A 22,074-nucleotide genomic window follows, 5' to 3' on the forward strand; every position below is an offset into this window, starting at 1 on the left:
CGCCGCTATTCCAGACACTAGAGGCCAAGACTTTTCCAAGATGGCCGCCGACATGCAGAAGAAACAGCAAGTGGGCTACAAGAAAATGGCCGCCAACATAAAGAACCGCGTCACCGGTAAAATGACGGCCGTACACGTGTTTTAAAATACTCAGTAACATACAGCAAACACTGTCCAGCACAAGTAAAAAAACACCCCACAGCAGCACAGCGCCCCGACAGTAACAGAGCCCCCCCCGGTGGACCCCCCACCTCACAGCCGCCACCCAGAACGGGGGAAGGAGGGAGGGGAAGGGAGAGAGGAAAGCAGGGCGGACCCTCAGTCGACCTCCCCAGGAATGCACCAGCCGAACCACCCTCCCGAGGCAAGGGGATACTACTTACCCATTCTGCGACCACCAGCTGGAGGCATTCCAGACAGACCCAACGTCCACAGGTAGATACGGCATGGCTGTCAGCCCGGCACACTGTGACACGGGCATAGAGACCGGTCATATGTGTGCCCTGTAGCATGTAGCTCACAGGCCGCCCCTGGAGTAACGGGGCATGTCGTGGACGGCCTAGCTAAAGGCCGACAAACGCTTGATGGCCAAACATGGGGGGACTACAAGGATCAAGATCCAGCCTGTCACCCAGTCGGCAGTTAATAGTAGATTCCAGGAAAAAAATCAAATAAAGGCGAAAAATCTCAAAAAAATCTCCAGAGCACATGGGCTCCAGAAGGGCCAGGTCTTCTATCGCTAGGCAAAGAAAAAACTGAGGCTGGATGTTCCATAGAGTGGGATGTACCCGGGGGACACGCCCCCTGGGAGGTGCTGTACTAAGAGAAGTGTTTTTAACACTTAAAGTGCTGTTTTTTTGCCTAGTCTCTCCTGAAAGGAAATGTATATAACCCTAAGGTCAATGCTGCTGTGTCCGTCCATGAACGGAAGAGAAAAAAAAGTTGCTGGCTCTTTCCATAAAATGCACAATGTGAACATGACCTATAGAAAACCATGTTTAGACTGTAGTGCATTTCTGCAAAACTGAAAATGCACTAAAAAATGCATAGGTGTGAACCAGGCCTAAGTGAGGGGTTCACGGGGCTAGCTGCTTCTCCTCTGGCAGAGAAGGGACCTTGTGGAAATTCAAGAATGTAATGGGGGAGAGAATGTCCCACTGCTAGGATACTTACAAAAGTAGCCTAGAAAACCCCAGATATGCGACCCCCTCCAAGTCCACTGTCCTGAAATCATGGAAAAGCATATACAGGAAAGCACCTGCAACTAGCATGAAGGCCTGAGGGAAACTAAAACCATTGAGATGTTCCTGCTAGGCTGGACAAAAAAAAAAAATATATACTGTGGACACTAGGTGACTGCTTTTTGATTGTGGATGATGGGTTTCCAATTTTAGGTAGGTGGAGCAACCCTTTCATGTGCTGTCCTGGGGAAAAAAAAAAAAAAAAAAAAGCCCATCCTCCAAGACACTAAAACACATACTGGGGAGAAGTTAGCATTATCCTGGGCTCACCTATAATTTTTGTTTTGCAGTGTTCAATCCTACAGTAGGCAGCAGTATAGGACATCCTATGCTCATCAATGGGCAGGAATGAAAATGTGTTTTAGCGTCTTCAGTTCATTCTAGGTGAGTGTAGATCAAGTTCTGCTATATGGGATGCCCTGAATCCCTGGGAAATACAATAAGCAAATACTATCCCAACTGCCTGGATAACAGCCAGGTCCCATTCCCTCTAAACGTACACACTTTTGCAGCCTAAACTACTTCATATTTGTTACATGTTCCCATTATCATAGCACAACCTAAAAATGTTTAAAGAATGTCAACCCAGAATTTCCCATACCATGTGCTTGTATGAACAAGTATTTTGTGCTCTTTGTATTGCTTTGAGTGAAATCCCTGGTGTTCTTGCCAGTCCCTCTGCTTTAATAAAAACTGACCACAATAAACATTTACTTGCTCTAGGCGAACAACATACTAAATGAATATACATTTCATATTTAATTACAGCATAGCACTCCACCATGTGTGCTTTGGTCTCCTTACTCATTTTGAAGCTGATTGAGTATTAAACGAATGCCAGTAATTTGCTGCCAAGAACTAAAAATCTTTATGTGCAAACTGGTGAAAGTTAAGCAATACAGTCACCAAGGAGCATCTAGGAGGGAGATGGAGATATACAATGCTTATTCAGATACTTACATTGACATCTGTGTGGTGGATAAGGACACACAGCGCTGGAAGAATCTATAAGATACAGAATTACCAAATAAAACAAAAATTATTCAAGAATTAAAAAATGCATTCCAACATAAAAAAGGGGTGGTGCCCTTTGGTCAGATCACAGATACACAATGTAAAGCATATCTGTTAGAGATTTGGGGTTTAAAGGTTATCAAGAAGACCCAACAAAGGGCCATAATCACAGGAATTGCTGCAGGAAAGCCCCTTAGTTTGCAACAGTCCTCAGATGCACTCCGAAATCAGCAATGTAATTTCAGAGTCTCCCTGTATAACCCAACACACATCCAAACACTCACACTTAACAGCAAAATAAAAATGTTTGTATTTTTATAAAATTAAACGTATAGACTACATTAGCTAACATTTTTTTCATATGTATATAATACTAATGATATAATACCAATGACTCACTCATTCTCACAACACCCAATACCTCCATGTCATCATTTCCAAGAGCAAAACGTTTCCAAAAAAAATATGTATACATCTGCCATGCGTTCTCAACTGTTGGAAATTGTTGCATTACCTCCTGTATGGTTTCCATAGGTGGTGGAGGATCTTTATGGCGACACAGATTTACCATTACCCAGGTGACATTTCTCAAGAAAGTAATAGGAATAGTGGGACTGATGAAAGACAGCAAAGGCTTGACCACTCCAAGGCTGATAACATAATCCCGACACTGAGGCCCATCACCTGTTCACCGTGACAAGAAATTAAAGTAGTTGTGGTCGTGAACATACAAATGTTAGACACTTTCTAATACAATTCTAACTATTCAGACACCATAACTTTTTCTTTTTTATAACAAAAGAAGCCCTTTTACAAGTTTAAAAAGTTCTGGTATGTGACCATGCTTCTCTTCTTCCTGATAGTGTGAGTGTGAGGGGGAGTTTACAGGACACTGCCTGTATTCCATAGTCTTAAGTCTGAGGCAAGATGCTGGCTGTGCTTGAGCAGGGGATGTGTTCAAGAGGCAGCTTGATTGGGACGGGGCATGTACCAGAGGCAGGTTATAATTAGTCTAGGGAACATACCCAATTCGGGCATGCCGTGTGTCTGCACAGTGTCCTGTAGCTTCAAAATGGCCAGCCAAAGGATGCAAACTGGCCATGAAAAGCACAGATTGGCTTCTGTGCTTTGTGTGGTCAGTTTAGAGGAAAGGTGACTTGCAGGATTAACCACACATACTTCAGATGAAGAAATACATGAAAAATGGAGACTACGATTTATAAAATACACATGAAAAAAAAAAAAATTGTATTTAGGGTAACAGACATTGACATTTAAGGACAACTGGATTATTATCTCTTTAGACAAAAGAAGTAAAAACAACGCAACAGGAAAGAGTAGAGCAAGATACATAAAACACTTACCAATTATATTTCCCAGTGCCCACACAGCTTGCTCACATACATTCTGATGGGGAGAATGCAGAAGCCTCAAGAAAAGAGGAACAGCATCTAAGATGATAAAATCAAACCCAAGGTGTTAAAAATGCAGGGGCATAAAACATCCATTATCATTGGTCAATAACTGTAGTAAAATTTTGACTGACTTGTATATTTAATTCAGAATATGTTCCAACACAGACATTGATGAGTCAAAACCTAAACCCCCCCCCCCCCCCCAAAAAAAAACACACGAAAACAATTCAACTAAAAATATCTAAAACCACGTGTACCCCCTGAATTTTTAATGGATTAGAGCAGGGGGCTTCAAACTGTGGCCTTTATCTGGCCCTTGGGGCCTTACTCCTCCCACTGACACAATGGGGCACTATATCTTCCACCAATACCAATGATGGTATACTGCTCCTCTTCCTATGGACCACCAACCCTGGGGCCATATTTATTTTCTCTGATGCTGGGCCATTGACATCTATTGCCCCTGCTGGCCACAATCCAGCCCTCCTAAAGTCTGAAAGACAATAAACTGGCCCTTTTTTGTCGATCCCTGGATTAGAGAATAGTTGAAACCTGTGTCAGGTTATTTGCCATCTGTTTCCCATTACTTCCTGTAAAAAAAAGGCAGAGGAAATCTCTCCAAAAACGAGGGACCATCCAATCAGATATCCCCAATATAAGTGTCCCCAATTAAAAAAAAAAAATCTATTCCTGTTCCAGTAACTCAGGACAGATGCCAATAAACCCAAAAGCAGTTCAAACATTCATATCTCCTCCAAAACAAAAAAGGTAGCTTTAGACAACATTTTTATAAAACAAAGGGCTCATTCACACTATTGTTGCCTGGACATGTTACCGTTTACATGCGTTGGTGCACTGCTCTCCTAATAATTTTGACTGGCACTCGAATGCACCTTGCCAACTGGTGATCAGTGTTCTGCCAGAAATGCTACATGAACTTTTGGTACATTAGGTAGGCCATCAAAATAAATGGGCTGCTTTAATGCACGCATGTTAAAAAGTGTGTGGCAACAGTGACAAAAATTATTTTGCAGAATGTAGATTCAACACCAGTCTATTTAGCCATTTTGAATAGAATGAAGCATTTGTCATATCAAAATCCTGGACCAAGATGCTTCTGGGGTGAATGCTGGTTACACTTTTCCATATTTGGTCACTTTAGTATACTGAACCATTTGTCTCATTAATAAAATAAAACTGGTTGTAAATCACGGTTTGTCAGTAGTAATAAGCTTGCCTAAAAATCCAAACTTACAGGCTAGATCAAGATACACAGCCAAAACAAAATGTTTGCTGTTGCTTGAACTGCAGGGATAACAAGTATATGTGATCAGAGCCTTGATTTGTGAGAACAAAGATGGTAAAGATTTAAAGCTAAAACATCAATTTAAAAACAGCCTGAAATTTACACAGGATAAAGCAAAAAAAACACTAAATTTCATGTTTTTTATCCAACTCTTAAATATACTGACGTGATTGGACCACCGCTTGCGTTTGTTCAGATGTTCCTGAAGCAATGTTTGTTAGAGCCCAAGCAGCTTCAAACTGGAGAGAAGGGCTAAAGAGAGAAAGATGGCCAATGAGTAATTAAAAACATAGGTACGCTCAATTATGAACCAAAAAGAAAAAAAAAAAAAAAAAAAAACGTACTTGTCATCCCTTTCCAGACAGTGAACCAATATTGGTAAAATTCCTGATTTAATCAAATCATCAATTGGTGGATTCCGATCACTGGACAAGAGTTTCCTGTAAACACACACACACCATTATAAATAAATCCAAGTAGAAGTAATTTATAGCAAAGTGTATTTGGGGGTGGGGTAGGTTAGGAAGCAGACGGTCTACAGTCTGTTTGGCCTTTATACACAAAGGTTTTACCTTGCAGCCTGGACAGCACTAAGCTGAATTCCTTGGTGGTCACTAGATGCATTCTGTAACAAGGAGACAGTTGGTTAAATACAAGAAAAAAGGCCAAACAATGAAAATAAAAAAACACACTACACAAATACACTACCTGCACAATTGCTTCCAACGATGTGTTTTGCTAAAGAGAACAAAAAACAGATCAGTCATATTGTACCATGCTACAAAAACATTTAACACCTTTTTGGTATGGATGCACCGATATATCAGATTTTTTTCAGAGCGAGTACTGATACTTTCCCTCAAGTACTCACCAATACCAATTAACACCTTTTTTTTAGTGCAGTGCGATTTGCGCCCTTACAAAATGAATAGGCTCAAATCACACTGCAAATGCGATTTGAACAAGAATGCGGTGCAATTGCTGTCCGAATCACATGTGGTTTCACACAGGAATGGAGTAGAAAACCACATGCAATTCAGACACGAATCACACTGCATGCCTGTTCAAATCACATGCGATGTGATTTGAGCCCATTTATTTTGTATGGACTCAAATCACACTGCACGAAAAAGGTATTGGAACGAGTACAAGTATTCACGCAAATGCTTAGTATCGGCACCGATAAAAATCGGTGCAATGCTACCGTTTAGCACAGCCTAGCAGTTAGTATAAAGTCACATTCCTTTCTGTATAGCTGTTAAATTGCAGAGGTTTGTATTAAATATGCAAAGATACATATTCAGCCATTTTACAGGACAGGAAGTGCTGGCAACCAACACCACACACAGACTTACCACTTTGAATTCTGCATCAACATCCGAGTCCTCACAGACATCTTCCTGGGGAACATTTCTCCTTTTCAACAAGTGCTCATCCCTTTTATTCTAATATAAAAAATAAAAATAAAAAAGTCACGTTAACGGCTTTGAAATGTGCAACTTTAAAACCTCTACTCGATGGAAGCAGAACACGGCAGGAAAAAAAAAAAAGCATCTTAGTGTAGCAGTTTTGGTATAGAAACTTAACAAAAGTGACACATTTTTTGGTAACTATTCTAATGAATCCTCTGCGGCTGCGCTTACAATGGACATTGCCCCCAAGACAGAAGGTAGTTCAAAAATCCCGCCTTACCCCAACAATCTCACTACATTGTAAATAAGGTAGAGAGAAAAAAAAAAAAAAAAAAGTGTATTTAGAGCTGCACGATTAATCGTTATCGCGATCTTTTTCCCATTTCACGATCTTTGACATGATAATTTTTTCTCTGCACTTTGGTATGCAAAGAATTTCCTCTCTGCTCTCAGCCAAAAGTCAGTCTGGGCAATCTGCCAAGTTTTAAAAACATTCTTTATTAGTGGAAAGTTAAGTCTAAACATTGTATCACTTCAAAAGGAATAAACTTCTGTATGTAAATTAGAAAAAGGTTTGGTGGTTAAACGTTCCCTGACAGCTCTTTTCAAGTTAAAATCATAATTTTTTTTGCTAGAAAATTACTTAGAACCCCCAAACATATATTTTTTTAGTAGAGACCCTAGAGAATAAAATGGCGGTTGTTGCACTATTTTATGTTGCACTGTATTTGCGCAGCAGTCTTTTTAAATGCAATTTTTTGGGAAAAAATTACTTTAATTAAAAAAAAAAAATAGCCAGTAAAGTTAGCCCATTTTTTTTTTGTATAAATGTAAAAGATTTTACGCCGTGAGAATCGTGATCATTCTAAGCAAAAAAATTGTGATTCTCATTTTGGCCAGAATCGTGCAGCTCTAGGTGTATTAGGGAACTAGAAAACACTTTTTTTTTTTTTTTTTAAAGAGGATTAAGTGTAGTTCCACATTACACCACAGTCCCCAAGACAGCCAAGGGAATCCATATATTTCAAAATACTACAACTGAAGAAGGGAGCTGTATATACACGGCACATTTTATTAAACCACTTAAAAGGAACACTAAAGGTTCCTTTTTTATTAGATCAATTGATTGCTGTAAGCTAGAACATTTAAATATCACTTACCTCGTTTTTCAGTGGTGGTGGGAACAATTTTTAACTCCAGACTTGACTATGCAAATGCCCTTTACCTCGGACTCCCAAAGTACCAAATAACTCGCCTGCAGGTCGTTCAGAATACGGCCGCGCGACTTGTGACTGGGAAAAAACCTTGGGAATCTATCTCACCCTCACTGAGAAGCCTTCACTGGCTGTCAGTGAAAGACAGAATCACTTTCAAAGCACTCTGTCTGACTCAAATGTATTTTGGGAAATGCCCCCAAATATCTATGCGAAAAACTAAAGGCTTACAACCCCAATTGCGTTCTGTGATCCACCAACCAAAATCTACTCCAAAACCAGATACAAGTCCAAAGGAGAAAGGAGATTTGCTGTCCAAGGCCCTCTACTTTGGAACACTTTACCAACCTCCATTTGGTTGGAGGAGAACCACTTGGCCTTTAGGAGAAAGATCAAAACCCATCTCTTTTGAGGTCAAAGGAGAAATGGTCAAACAAGCGTCCAGAGGCGATTCAGTTCGCATGTGCAGCGCTATATAAGTTTTTCACTCACTCATATGTGTCAAGCTTAGAATTTAAAAAGGTCCTTAGACTGAGACCATAAAGACCCCTGGGCTTAAATGGAGAAAAAGCCAGTAGCGATCAGGCCACAATATCCAAACCCTTGCAAATACTAACCAGAATTTATTAAAGACAACAGGCATAATTGAAGGGTTCAATGCTTGCTACTTACTAGTCAGGTAGGTAACACTTCAATTCATATCCAAAGATCTAGGTTTACCCACAGAACAAACAAAAAAAAACACATGTGTAAAACAAAGTACATATGAAGTTTACCTTTCTTAGTTCCACAACAACTTCATTTCTCTGTCTTCTCATGCTCTGCAAAATAAAACATATATATATTAAATGTAATCTAGTAAAAGCATACCATCTATTTGCATAGACTACAAAAAGAAGAAATATAGAATTTAATATATATATTAAAACACCCTCATTTCTTGGGCAACTGCACAAATCTTTCATTTTCAGATAGGCAGGTATGCTTACTACAGTTAGGCCGGCCATAGACTGTTCACATCTATGTGGCTGGAGGGGGAGACGAGGACGGCATCGGGGGCTTCGATCCAAGGTTAATAAATATAATAGTCATACTAGCTCATTATGCCTTTGTCTTGGAGTTTTTTTTTTAAATGGGATTACAACCACTTTAAGCACGCTAATGCATGCATTGAGGAATGTGCACGGCGTCGAAAAAGTATGAACCCAGTCTTTCACCTTTAATGGATTCACAATTATGCATTGTGGTAAAACATGCTTTTATCACAACACACATGTATATGGGTTGTCAAAGCATCACTAAAGGCAAAATTTCTTTCCAATTTTGGATAGAGCAAGAGGAATTTCTCTTCACTTCCTGTTCAAACCAAAAACAGGAAATCCCTCCACAAAAGGGAGGGAATCCCAGAGAGTACCAGAACTGAAAGTGTCCCCATTGGAAAATTTCCCCTCTATCCCTGTTCTGATGTCATTCAAAAACGTAGTGCTTTCAATCTATCCAATCAAGAGCCGAGAAAACGGCAGAGAGGCTCAGGTGAGTAAAAATGGGGGGCTCGTCAGTGTAGGGCCAAAACAACTAATCGATTATGAAATTAAATCGATTACAATTTTCATAATCGATTAATCGGCCAGTAACATAATGGGGTTAAAAAAACAAAAAATAGCCCTTTATAGTACTAAAAAGCAAAACGTTACTGTAAATATTACAGTCACTGTCCCACAAATTAACCCCTTACAGTAGAGATTTGCTCTTTTTGTACTTTTTTTAACCCCATTATGTTACTAAACATCTCGGGCCGGGGTCACACCTGTTTTTTGCAGAAACACACTACAGTTAATTTACATGTTTTTTATTTTTTTAAGGCTATTATCCGATCGGAACAACGATCAGCCAACTAATCGATTATGTAAATTATTGTTAGTTGCAGCCCTACATCAGTGTCAGAAGTTTTTTCACCTTAATGCATAGGATGCATTAAGGTGAAAAAGGACGAGGGTTTACAACCCCTTTAATTTAAAAAAGTCTCTATGGAGCATCGGATGTCAGCAGAGACATGTCCGCCGACATCCGATCTGAACCGCTAAAATCAGACTGATGGCAATTGGACAAGCCCCTCCCGTCTCAGTGAGTAGAGAGGGACCTGTCATCCGCCGACTCTGCAGAGATCCACGGCGAGATCTCCCGCTGAACTGGCGAACTCCGCGCAACGGATTCCGCCTGGTGTAAAAGGGGCCCCCAACTCCTCCTAAGTGCCATCTCACTGCTTGTGACCAGACTGAGGATTCTTGATTCAGGGTGTTGATGTTTTCAGGAAGTTGTATACAGCATCCTACCTGCACCTCCCAACCATCATGACCTGCCTGCATGGTATAGAGAAGCACCAAAACCTTGTGAGGTGGTCACTGGGTTTAAAAAGAGACCGAGATGCTAAGGATCAGAGAGGAGGCACCGAGAACTTTAGGCAGATGAGCAGGGCTCAGCAGAACTTCTACATGAAAAAACTAAAAAGTATATTATAGATACGACAGAGATAGACGCGTACTATTTTTTTCAGGGTGAAGATCCACTAACCACTTGCTGCCCACCCACCGTCAAATGACAGAGGGGCAGTGCGGCTCTCGTTCTAAAGTGACGTCATCCCAGAACGGCCGCTAGCGCACGACGACCGTAGCATGTTGCCAAGACGACCCCGATCTCTAGAGAGCCACGAATCTTCACTCAAATTGTATTGGTGTTAAATTACATAATTGTGTGTAGATAAAAGTATTTTGCTTTTCACGTGTTTGGATAAATACAGTGAATCTTCACTCATTGGCCTCATTGCATCTGCTCTTCTAGGAGCCTTTCATTAAAATGAAACAAATACATTGGAAGGATCACTTGATTTCTGCATCCAAATGCACTGGACATAAGCCACTGTCCCCAAGTACACAGTGTCCTACAACAGAAGCCCGTAACAGGAGGCATGACTGTGCAGTATAAATTTAGACAGACTTTGAAATAAGATAATGCTGCATAGCAAAACATTATAATAGCTCACTTTTAAAATAGCCAACATATACATACATTTCCTCAGCAAGAAAAATTAGTAATGTGAACGCAAGACCGTGCTACACAAAACATGCATTCAAATAGAAGAGACCTTTATGCAAGCAAGCAGTACAAAGAAGGCTGGTTAGGTCTTATATGAATGGGAAACGAGGTGGCATGTGTGCACTTGTCACAGTTTAGGTATTAATGCCGTATTCAATCAAAAAAAAAAAAAAAAAATATATATTGAAGATCACAAAGTCTTAGATGTAGTGGCTGAATTCGTTTTTTTTTTTTTAGGGCCCACCCCCTTTATTTTCACCTGGTGATTCAACCAGTAACACTTGCTGGTTAGGGTGGCAATACTCTGTATGGAGGAGCAGCAAAACCACCCTTGGACAGCAGCATTGTCAATTCCGTCCTGAGAAAGCTAGCCAGCTGTAGCATTGTCCGACTGAACCTGAACAACTAGTCATCAAAAGGGAGTAAAAGCAATGATACACAAGATTGCTCAACACCAGGATGTTGTCAGATGTTGTCCCTTTGGAGACAAACCCTGCACTAACAGAAGGTCCAGAGCCCTGTCCAACCCAGAAAGATGGCATTCATCCTGACAATCTTCCAACGTAATGGATGAAAAAAGCGCTACTACAATACATCTTGGAGCAGACATCCAGACGATCAAACATTTTGGACTTGCCCGACATCAGGAGACAATCCCTTTAAAGTTCTGACATAAAACTGAGCAAAAAAGAACCACCTCTGCCAGGAAGACCAGACAACATGATGTCGAACCTCACCATACAGGTTCATCCACTTCTCTTGGGGTGTGAAGACCCTGGTTTCCAGGAGAAGGCTTGCATATTCAAACTGAGCTGACTGAATAAGATGACTGATGTTTAGGATCCATCCAAAGTCCTCCAGAATCTGCAGCATTATTGACATAATCAAGTCCAATTACAAAGCAGCTTAAGGCCCAGAACCTGTGCCAAGTCTTGTGAATCTTCTTGGGGGCAAAGCTGAAGAGAAGTGCCATTATAAAAAAAATTCTATGCTGTGCCATTTGCCCATCTTGTATGGACGCAAATCGCATCGCAAAGTATCGGTATTTAGTATAGGCGAGTACTTGACCAAAAGTATAGGTACTCTGCGATAAACTGGTGTCAGTGCAACCCTACCAACATGCATTGCAAACAATGCCAGGACGACATGTCAGCAGGAGTCAGAGAAATACACAGATGTTCCCATTCGAAAAGCGGTGCATGGGAGTGTTGGCACCCGTCTTGGCCTATGGAGGACAGGCAAACTTCTCCTAGCACAGCCATAAAATGAACTATGTTGAGATGGATGCGCTTATATGCCTAGCATGGTCAGTTTAGGACCAGAAAGCAGGGGAACTTGCAAGATTCCCTGGTATTTCACACAAAGGAAGAACTACAAAGAAACTGATACTTTATAATACAAGTAAATGCTACAACATACACATCAGGAACGTCAAATGTTGGGGCAACATTCACTTTAATAAGGCGCTACCAACCCCCAAGGAATACTAAACGGACAATGTACAAAGGGTTAAGCAGAAGAGGTTTTGTGTTATTTTCCATTGCAGGCAACAGTAGTAGTGTAAAGTCTATCAAAACTTGGACACCTCTAGATAATACACAGCGGAGCTGCCGATTCTAGATAAGAATGAGACTTACAATTTTTTTGCTTAGAAAAAAAAAAAGATCATGGGGGGGGCTGAATAGCAATATCGATTTTTTAACGATTAAAGTGGATGTAAAACCTCAACCCAGTGAAGTGAAAAGCCTCCGATAACAGAGATTAAACAAAGCTCCCTACATAAGTTTTACATGTATATCTTATATGTCTTCGGCTTTATATACCGTTTAGAAAGTGCACGTCCTGGTAGAACTTTCTCTTCCTGTTCCAGCAGGGGGAGGAGAGTCTTGTCATACACCGAGGAGGGAGACTTGCAGAGCTGTGCTAATTTATAGCACCCGCCTTGACACAAAATTTCAGCCTAGTTTTATCACGTGTCAGAGAACTTGTCAGATGTTATGCTCAGAGTACAAGAAAGCCACAGGACTTGAGGCTTTGGAGAGAGACATTACCTCCCCACTTCTGCATACTTTTTTTTTTTTTTTTTTTAAAGAGAGACCAGTACTAAAAAAAAAAAAAAAAATCCACTTCAGTGCAGTCTTATAATTGAGAAGCTGCAGCTACCATGTTAGCGATTTGCTAAAGGAGCATTGACAACAGGCGGCAATGGAAGCCAGCAGGCGATGCCATGGCACCATATGTTCAGTCCCATTGTCAAGCACTCCCTGCAGCTAAGAAAAAAAAAGACCAACTCTCTTATAAAATGGTATGACTGAGGATGGGCAATTTTTTTTTTTTTTACCAGTCTTGTTAGCTTTCACTTTTACTGACAAGGTGTTAGGTTAGGGCCTAGGGTTTTAAAAAGGGCACACCTTCAATGTGTCAGTGTGTTCATTTCTCCTGTAGGCAGTGGCATAACCCAAGGCTGCTTAAAGGCATCAAGTTTTGTCTTTTTTTTTTTAACTAAACTGTCAGTGGCACACTACCATGACCAGGGTGGACTCTGAAACAGTCTCTTACCAATATCATGGAGTTTCAATAAATATTAAAATCTCTATTGGTGCAATATCCAAGCTTCAGTACCTAGCTTAGTACACCTAAAGCGAATGCAAACTGGAGATTGTATTTGACACGGAAATATAAAATCTTGCAAAATAATATTTAGCATTCTCTCCTTTTGAGCCAGCAAGTGGTCTCATTTTCTTTGCTCTCGGTTGTTAGATATTGGATCTTTTGAAGTGGAGCTCCAACCAAAAGGGGGGAAGCTCCGCTTGTCTGCACCCTCCCCCTCTCCACTGTCACATTTGGCAAACCTAGAATTTGCTTTTTAAGACTAAAATTTGAAATTCATCCAGTTCCTGCTGGATCAGCCAATCAGTGTATGGCCACTCAACAGAAGTAGCCTCTTCAGTGAAAGGAGCCCATTGAAAAACAAATATACCGGTGAGCCCACAGTGGCTGCAGTAACTGTTGCAGGTATTCTAACAACTCAGTGTATAGCCAGCTTTACTCATGAACTGTTTGATGCTTTGAGGGCCAGTTTACACCATAGAAAGGCAGTGCGGATGCTTTGCTGCATGCACATTTGTGATGCATTCTGGTAAATCTTCTCTCGTCAACTTAAGGAGTCATGTGTGTTCCAGTACAATTTTTTGTGCGTTTAGCCGCATTCCAGTACAGTTCAGAAAAAAAAAAAATGCAGCACGTTCAATTATTTTTTTCTTCATTTATGGAAAGCACTGGAACGGACTGCACTGGTGTGAACCATGCCTTTGAAAAGCATATAACCCACCATCCATGCATTTTTGATGCAGAAAAAGGCCAGCCCTAAGGGCTAGTTCATAACACAAAAATGTCCTCTGGATCCAGTGTGGCTGAGTTTCGGCATGCATGTTTGATGCGTTTCCAGGGGCATTCCAGATGCTTTTCCCCACTGGGGTCCAGTACATTTTTGACATGTACTGCGCAGGAAAAATTCAGCACGTTCTACCTTTTTTTCCTGAAACTGCAAGCACTGTTGTGAACTATGCCATTGAAACCACATAACCCACTTTCTATGAAAAAAACAAAGGGAAAAGCACTGGAATGCATATGGTGTGAACCAGCCCTCAGAAAAGTAATTTCCAGCTCAGAGTCCACTTATCTACACTATTCTATTATCAGTTAGCACACAGCCCCAAGTAGTGTAGCAAAAAGATTAGCACAAAAACACTACAATGGGAGGATATCTATCAAACATCTGTATGCAAACATTCAATATCTTACTACAACTACTATAAAAATTTTGAACAAAGCTTGTGTTTTAGTCATTTTCACTGGGACAGAAATGTAAAGGTTACCTCTTCAGAAAAATCTGTAAGGTGAATTTACACAGGATACCCCCTCGTCACCCCCCCCCCCCCCCAGTCTGGCTGACCTGCGATCTACCCTTCTGAGACCCGGTATAGCCCCCCCTCACGGCTCCAGGGATTAGAGATCCCAGAGCTTAATCTCCTACACATACCCCGTCAGGGGGTAGGTTTAAGAGCATTCCAATTGGTTGGCGCCATCATATAAACGGCACAGACCAATGGGAACCCACGCAGCACATCCCCCTCAGCAGGGGAAGAAGAAGAGTGGGGATTTCTAAGCCCCGGAGGCGGCTATACCGGGAGATCGCCGTGCACGTATGCGGGGGGTCCTTTGTAAGTTCACCATACAGATTTTTCTGTAAAGGTGAACTGACTTTTAAAAGAATCCCAAATTTTGAGTTGTCACTTATTTCAGAATTAGAGGGGAAATCTTCCAATAAGGACACTTCTTCAGGGAACTACTGTGTACCAGAGAATTTCCCTTACTTTGTTTCACCTGCCCTTTAGGTGTGGTGCACTAAAAATAAATTCCAGCTTGTGCAATCTTTGATGATCGATACTTTTATCAAAATGCATGTGAACACTGATAATGCACCTAAAACCCATGTACACCACAATGCACAGATCTGATGCAAGCCTAATGCCTCACACACGATCAGATAATCATACGACTTATCATTCGCATGTTGCACTCTACGAAAGTACAATTTTTTCCGTACAATTCTGGAAAACCTCCCTGTCTGGGTAGCTACGCATCGGAAATGTCGTCAAATACATGTGACCCGTGTCTGCCATGCCTTTTGACCATTTCCGTACGTATTGGTCTCCCATCTCCTTCTGGGTTATTTTCGCGTTTCCGATCATGAGTGGCGTTTGTCTATCGATTTTTAGCGGATGCATATTGTACTGATTAAAGTATTGTCATTCACTGAGCTAGCGTCCGAGCAAAGTTTTCATGTTTGTCCCTTCAGATATTGTTGGATGAACTGATTAATCCGAATGTGATTTTTATCATCGGGTTGTCTGGCATAAGGCTGCAAGGCTACAGGCGCAAGGGCTAGTGCGTCTGAAATACGCTATACCCTGCATATGGGTGCAACGTGATGAAAGGTGAACTTATTCTTTAGCCCTAGTTCACACTAGCAACCCACACAGATGTCGCTGAAGTCGGGACTGACATGCGGGAATGAAAATGCGCAAGTTTAGCTTAACTCGCACAATTGCATTCCCACTGTCAGTGTGAACCTGGGCTTAAAACAAACAAAAAAACACACAAAACTGCAGCCGACGTACAAAGGTGCCATTACCTTGAAAGTGAAAAAAAAAAAAAAAATGAAACAGCGCTGGCAGCATATATTATTCAATACACATCACAGCGATTAGTGTCATACATAAATGTGTTTGTGCCATACAAAATCAAAATGCAACAAAATTATACAATAAGCACAAAACTATAAAGTGCTTCAATGGGAAAAGTGCAATCAATGGTTAATGTGAACAGGAAGTGTGTCAACGCGTTTCATCCCTTCATCAAAGGTCCACGTTAACCATTGAAGCAATTTCTGCCTCCGTGGAACGCACACCATACAGCGGTGAACTTGTGTTTTTCACTGATGTCCATTTTTTGCCAGATATCCTGTAAGTGGCACCTTTAATGCGCTTGATAACTTATTTTAGCGGTATTTCACTACGAGTTCTTTCTTTATTTACTCATCTATGGAGTATGGTGCATCCTGTTATAAAGTACCCTCTTGGAGTTTTTAGAGGAACCATCCTACACATCCCAAGATCAATGGATCACTGCTTTTTTAACCCCAAACTGCGAAGCTGAGGGTTCATTGTTTCTGGTGAGGGGTCGCCGAAGGGGGGAGTCACCTCACTTTGCAAGTTTGGAGCACCATTGCACCTCCACCCCACCATTTAAGCACTTCATAGTTTTGTGTCCATTATATAATTTTGATTTTGTATGGCACAAACACTTATGTATACGACACTAATCACTGTGATGTGTATTGAATATTATATGCTGCCAGCGCCGTTTCAGATTTTTTTTTTATCATGGCTTAGAACAGACAAGGCAGTAACAGCAGTCCCTGGGTATGTTAAACCAAGGCTATTTTATAGCTCTGTGTAACTTCAATACTAGGTCAATGACACAGGCCACTGGACAGGCAAGAATAAAAACCTCATCACAGAGACCTTAGATTCTGATTGTTTTTTCTTTTGGAACCCAACAGTGGGTTTAACACTGCACGTGTTACCAGACTAGCAGTAACGAGTCGCAATGCATCAGGGCAGTCCAATGGGTCCTTTGAGGGAATGTTTCCCTCACTTTAGAGAGGTTTCTTCTAATGTCTTGTCTTTGGAACAGGAAGAGAAATCTATTCAATGGACCACAGAGCAGAGTCAGGTTTTTCATTTTCCTCCTCCATTTTTGTGTTTTGGACAAAGTGAGGAGGGGATTGAACTCCCCTCATTTTTATTTCGTCATTGGGACCAAAAGTGGAGGTAAACAATTAAAATGTTTGTCTTTCCGTAGGGACATGTTACATCAACAGTGCGCATCGAACTGTGAAGCCGCAAGCTATCACAGGCAGGTGTCCATACTTGTAAATGCCAGCGCCGGGAAGAGGCAAGAAAGAAGCAAGGGTTCAGGCGGCTGCATTGCTGGATCGTGGTACAGGTGAATGTGTGTTTGTTAAAAGTCAGCAGTTACACATTTGTAGCTGCTGACTTTTAATAAACGCCAAAAAAACTGGAACTCCACTTTAAAAAGAAAAAAAATTGGCTGCCAAACAGTGACTACATTCTTACAAAAGAAGCCACCATTCAGGTAATTATGCTGTGAGTATTGTAGTTGCCCGAATAGCTCATAGTGAATTCCTCCATCCACACGGTTTAGCATAGATGAAGGAATCCATTACGTCTCTTGTTTAGCCTGCAGGCTGGAAAGCAGAAATCCAATCCCCATCCATGCAAAATAGTGTGGATGGAGGAATTTTCACTATGGTCTATTCAGGAAACCACAATACTCACACTGCTTGAATACACGAACAGTGACTGAATGCAAAAGAATGTGACTTAATGGCCTTCAATTGTCCACACAATTTTTTTGGATTCTTTATTAATGTGTTGTTGAGCTAGGTGGTGCTGACAGTCACCCATGGGCTCGAATGTCTGCTGTTTTACCAGAAATTAGACAAAATGTGATCAATGTATGGCCAGTTTAATGCAGTATTATACCCAAAGGAAAAATATTGCAGCTATTACTTAAAATGTGGCAGCTGCTTTAGGTTTTTTTTTTTTGGCCCTCTTATTTCCACCTGGTGATCTGGCCAGCAAGTGTTAGCTTGTTCTGCTGAAAAGTGACCTGCAGATTTAGCAGTTACGAGTTGAGACAAACCATTAAAGGAGATGTATGGGGTACATAAAAATAACAAACCTTACCTCTGTGCTGCAGCTATTCCACATTGGCGCCAAGACTAAGAACTAAGCAACCACATCGCTCAGTTCTTGGTCTGCTCAGAGAGCAGTAACTAACCAAGTTACCACTCTGCCCCTTCAGCCGGAAGCTTTAAGGCCAAGAGGCAGGTTGTATGCAGTCCTATGTAATCACTTTTTTCTGTGCCGAGAGTGCGAGCCCTTAACAGTTACTGGTGGGAACTGGAAAGCTCCCAATGCATACTTAGCTTTCCGATCATGTGACTACTGCGAAAGCCAGTTACAGTGGTCACATGAACTTGATGCCCACCTCCACCTTCTGGCATTTAGAAGCTCTTAACCACCATCCGCCGTAGAGTGACACTATTGCATGAAAAGATGTACCCATACATTTGTTTAGTTTAATAGCGACTGTGGGCATGCATGGGTCAGGCAGCCGCGATGTCTGCAGATCCCCATTCTGACAGGTGAGTACAGAGAAGTTGTTTGTACCTAGTAATCAGGAACAGACATCTGTGTACTTCCTGCCAGTCCATCCCTCAGTTAGAAAACACTTACCCTTACACACTTAAAGTGGATGTCACAATGTAGAGAATACGATTTCCTATCTGTGCCCAGTCTTGCCACACAGAGTTAATCCAGCTCTGAGCAATCCTCTATTGTTCAGTGAAATAAAACAGACTTCCAGATAAAGACCAAAGTCCTTGCTTGAGTGACAGGTTATTTACATATCTCGTGCACTAGCTTGCAGACAAGCACAGCTTCTTGTCTATGTATATTCTGATGGCTGTTTGAGTTTACATCCACTTTAACCCTTTGATCGCCCCCAGTGTCATATACAGTGATCAGTGCTAATAAATGCACTGATCACTGTATTGGTGTCACTGGTCCCCAAAAAGTGTCACTTAGTCAGATTTATCCACCACAATAATCGCAGTCTGGCTAGAAATCGCTGATCACCGCCATTACTAGTAAAATATATAAAAAACTAAATCCATAAATCCCCCCCCCACACACACTTTGGCGCAAATCAATACAGTAAAACCTTGGTTTGCGAGTATAATTTGTTCCAGAAACATGCTTGTAATCCAAAGCACTTTTTTTATAGGGTATAAAAGAAGAGAGCCGCCTCTAAGTGTAGCAATAAGTTGTTAAATGATGTACCTTCATTAAATGTAACCATATTGCTACACTTAGAGGAGCCTCTCCTCTTTTTTACTCAGTTGTTACATGATGCTACTTTTATATCAAGGCAAAATGTATTAAAACATTTTGCTTGTCTTGCAAAACGCTCTCAAACCAAGGTTTTACTGTATATGCTTATTGGATTTTTAACAAAAATATGAAGGAGAAAACCTATCGGCCTAAACTGATGAAATCGTTTTTTTTATTTTGGGATATGTATTATAGCAAAAAAATAAATAAAACATTTTTTTTATCAAAATGTTCACCATTTTAGTTTTTTTGTATTTTCTTTGGTTATAGTGCAAAAAATAAAAACAGCAGGTGATCTAATACAACAAAAAAGAAATTAAAAAAATTACTTTGGTAAAACGTTGCATGCCCAATCAGTTTAAAGCGGAGTTCCGTGAAAAAAAAAAAAAAAAATATTCAGCAGCATAAATATTTTATATATATATATATATATATATATATATATATATATATATATATATACACACACACATATATATATATATATACACATACACACACACACACATATACACACACATACATACACACACACACACACACTTACCTGTCCAGGGTGCCCACGATGTCGGCACCCAAAGCCCATCTGTCTCAGGTAGAGGCGCCGCCATCTTCGGTAAGGGAATCAGGAAGTGAAGCCGCAAAGCTTCACTTCCTGGTTCCCTACTGCGCATGTCACGCTGCACGATCCCACTGGTCCCTGCTGTCTTCCGGGACGGAGCAGGCGCAAGACGTGGCGTAGGTTAACGCAGCGACCAATGCCCGGAATTGGGAGCAAATACCTGGATTACACATGCATCTGCTCCCTCCTGTCCCCTGTGACACCAGAGGGAAGGATTCCGAAAAGATGAAATACCATTTTTTGGATTGAACGCCGCTTTAACAGTGATGCATCACAAAAGTTGGCCTGGTCATTAAGGGGGTAAAACCTTCCAGGGTCGAAGTAGTTAAAGGATCAGGTGGCAGCAGGAGGGGGTTAAAGTGGTTCTAAAGTATATTTTTTTCTTTTTTTAGCTCAATGCACAAAGAAAAAAAAAAAACACTTAAAGCGGATGTTCCACCCCAAAAATTTTTTAAAAGCCAGCAGCTACAAATACTGCAGCTGCTGACTTTTAATATAAGGACACTTACCTGTCCTGGAGTCCAGCGCCGTCCACAGCAGGGCACGAGCGATCGCTCGTCACCCTGCTCCTCCCCCCTCCATCCACGCTGAGGGAACCAGAAAGTGAAGCGCTGCGGCTTCACTGCCCGGTTCCCAACGGCGCATGCGCGAGTCGCGCCGCGCCCGCCGATTGGCTCCCGCTGTGTGCTGGGAGCCGAGTGTTCCCAGCACACAACGGGGGGGGGGGGGGGGCGGGGCGACGGGATGTGACGCAATGCCTGTGAATGCCGGGCCGGACAGGTATCTGCACCCCCCTCCCCCCTGAAAGGTGTCAAATGTGACACCGGGGGGGGGGGGTTCCGATCAGCGGGACTTCACTTTAGGGTGGAGAACCGCTTTAACTGTCCCCCCCTCCCACCCCATTCCTAAACACTTACCTGACTCCTCCTCTCGTCTCTCAGGAAACAGGCAGCAACGAGAGCCATAGACCCCTGCTGCGGTCAGTCAAACTCTATAAGGATGGCTAAGCCAGGCTATAATGCACAGATCATTTTGATTTTAAGATAGAAATAAAAAAAAAAAAAATCTTCCTCACATTGGAGTGATTTCCTCTCACTTCCTGATGTGTCTGGAAGTGAAGGGGAAGCTCCTCCCTGTGGCCCAATATAGGAAAAACACCTGATTTTTTTTTTTTTTTTACCATTCCCCACCCTTAGCCAAAATATTGGCACTAGCTGTGATTGGCCATCGCCATATTTATGTCTCAGGTGGTTCTGTAGAGGGTCGGCTCCTGTGCTGCACCTGCCTCCACAAAGGGGGGGCCCCCATAGTACAAGACAGCCGCACCCCGGGCACCCCACACTAATCATCCCTGTGGATGGAGAAGCGGCATCCGCCCTAGTGTGGAGAGGATCGGCCTCCCAATACTCGAGCAGCGCCAGGCCCAGCGACGTCACAGCTGGGCCCAGGAAGCGCGTCGGGCCGGCCTAGTGCGTGCCGGTGTGTCGGAGCCGGGCTCAGAGAAGAGGTTGGGGGAGGAAAGGAGGTCTACCTCTAAGTCGCGCCCTTTGTTCTTGAAGTTCTTCAGCCGCTGGTTGTCCAGCTTGTCGTTGTCAGCCATGATGGGAGCGTCGGGGCCTCTCGCCCGCCTGTGTCGGAGTTTGCGGAGAAGGAGGCGGGGTGACTTATGGATACGGACACAGCTCCTTCCTGGATTGGGGAAGCGTTCCTCACACCGAAGCTGGCCGCTCACACAAGACTAGCGCACTCTACAACCGCTCGTCAGGGCGGAATGCCGGTAACAAGAAAGCCTCGAGCTGGGAGAAATGACCACGCCTACAGGCAGGGATTCCCCGAAGTTGATTGGTAGCTGCTTGACCCCGGGAGGGGGTTCGGATTGCGCAAGACTTCCGGTGGCTCGGCGCTCCCCCAACCACTTAGAACGCTGCGACACTGAGAAGAACGCGGGAGGATGGCGCTACTGGGAACATGGACGTTGTGCGTCATGTCCGGCGGGGGCGTCACGTATAGCGTGACGTGATGCTGTTATGGGGCATTATTTGGTACCGTACATGGACACGGGCATAAATTGGACTTTCAGCGACTGTTCCGTATTGTGGGTTCTCTGTATTAGGTCGGCTCTACAAGGGGTGCACTCAGGTTGTATAGGGAGCGAGCAGTGGCTTGGTAGCTGTGGTAGACTATGAGCCGTTATCCATCTGCTGGTGATAA

The 22,074-nt window shown here is 42.3% G+C and overlaps 1 protein-coding gene and 1 non-coding gene across 2 annotated transcripts in view; both read right to left on the reverse strand.

Annotated features, from left to right (window-relative positions):
* Positions 1–21,810, reverse strand: part of KPNA4 (karyopherin subunit alpha 4) — a 35,155-nt gene extending 13,345 nt beyond the window's left edge. Inside the window, exons 1-10 of the mRNA XM_040349278.1 lie at positions 21,395–21,810; positions 8,379–8,423; positions 6,332–6,421; positions 5,685–5,714; positions 5,549–5,601; positions 5,321–5,416; positions 5,143–5,228; positions 3,620–3,706; positions 2,770–2,939; positions 2,202–2,246 (exon numbers count right to left, since the gene is read on the reverse strand). Coding sequence (XP_040205212.1) covers positions 2,202–2,246; positions 2,770–2,939; positions 3,620–3,706; positions 5,143–5,228; positions 5,321–5,416; positions 5,549–5,601; positions 5,685–5,714; positions 6,332–6,421; positions 8,379–8,423; positions 21,395–21,463 — 771 coding nt within the window. The 5' untranslated portion in view covers positions 21,464–21,810. The remainder of the gene's footprint in view (positions 1–2,201; positions 2,247–2,769; positions 2,940–3,619; positions 3,707–5,142; positions 5,229–5,320; positions 5,417–5,548; positions 5,602–5,684; positions 5,715–6,331; positions 6,422–8,378; positions 8,424–21,394) is intronic.
* On the reverse strand, positions 2,331–2,646 carry LOC120938448. The gene has a single exon (XR_005749064.1).
* Positions 21,811–22,074: the final 264 nt, after the last annotated feature.

The sequence above is a fragment of the Rana temporaria genome, chromosome 4 (genome assembly GCF_905171775.1).
Source record: "Rana temporaria chromosome 4, aRanTem1.1, whole genome shotgun sequence".
In the NCBI taxonomy this organism is placed as follows: Eukaryota; Metazoa; Chordata; class Amphibia; order Anura; family Ranidae; genus Rana; species Rana temporaria.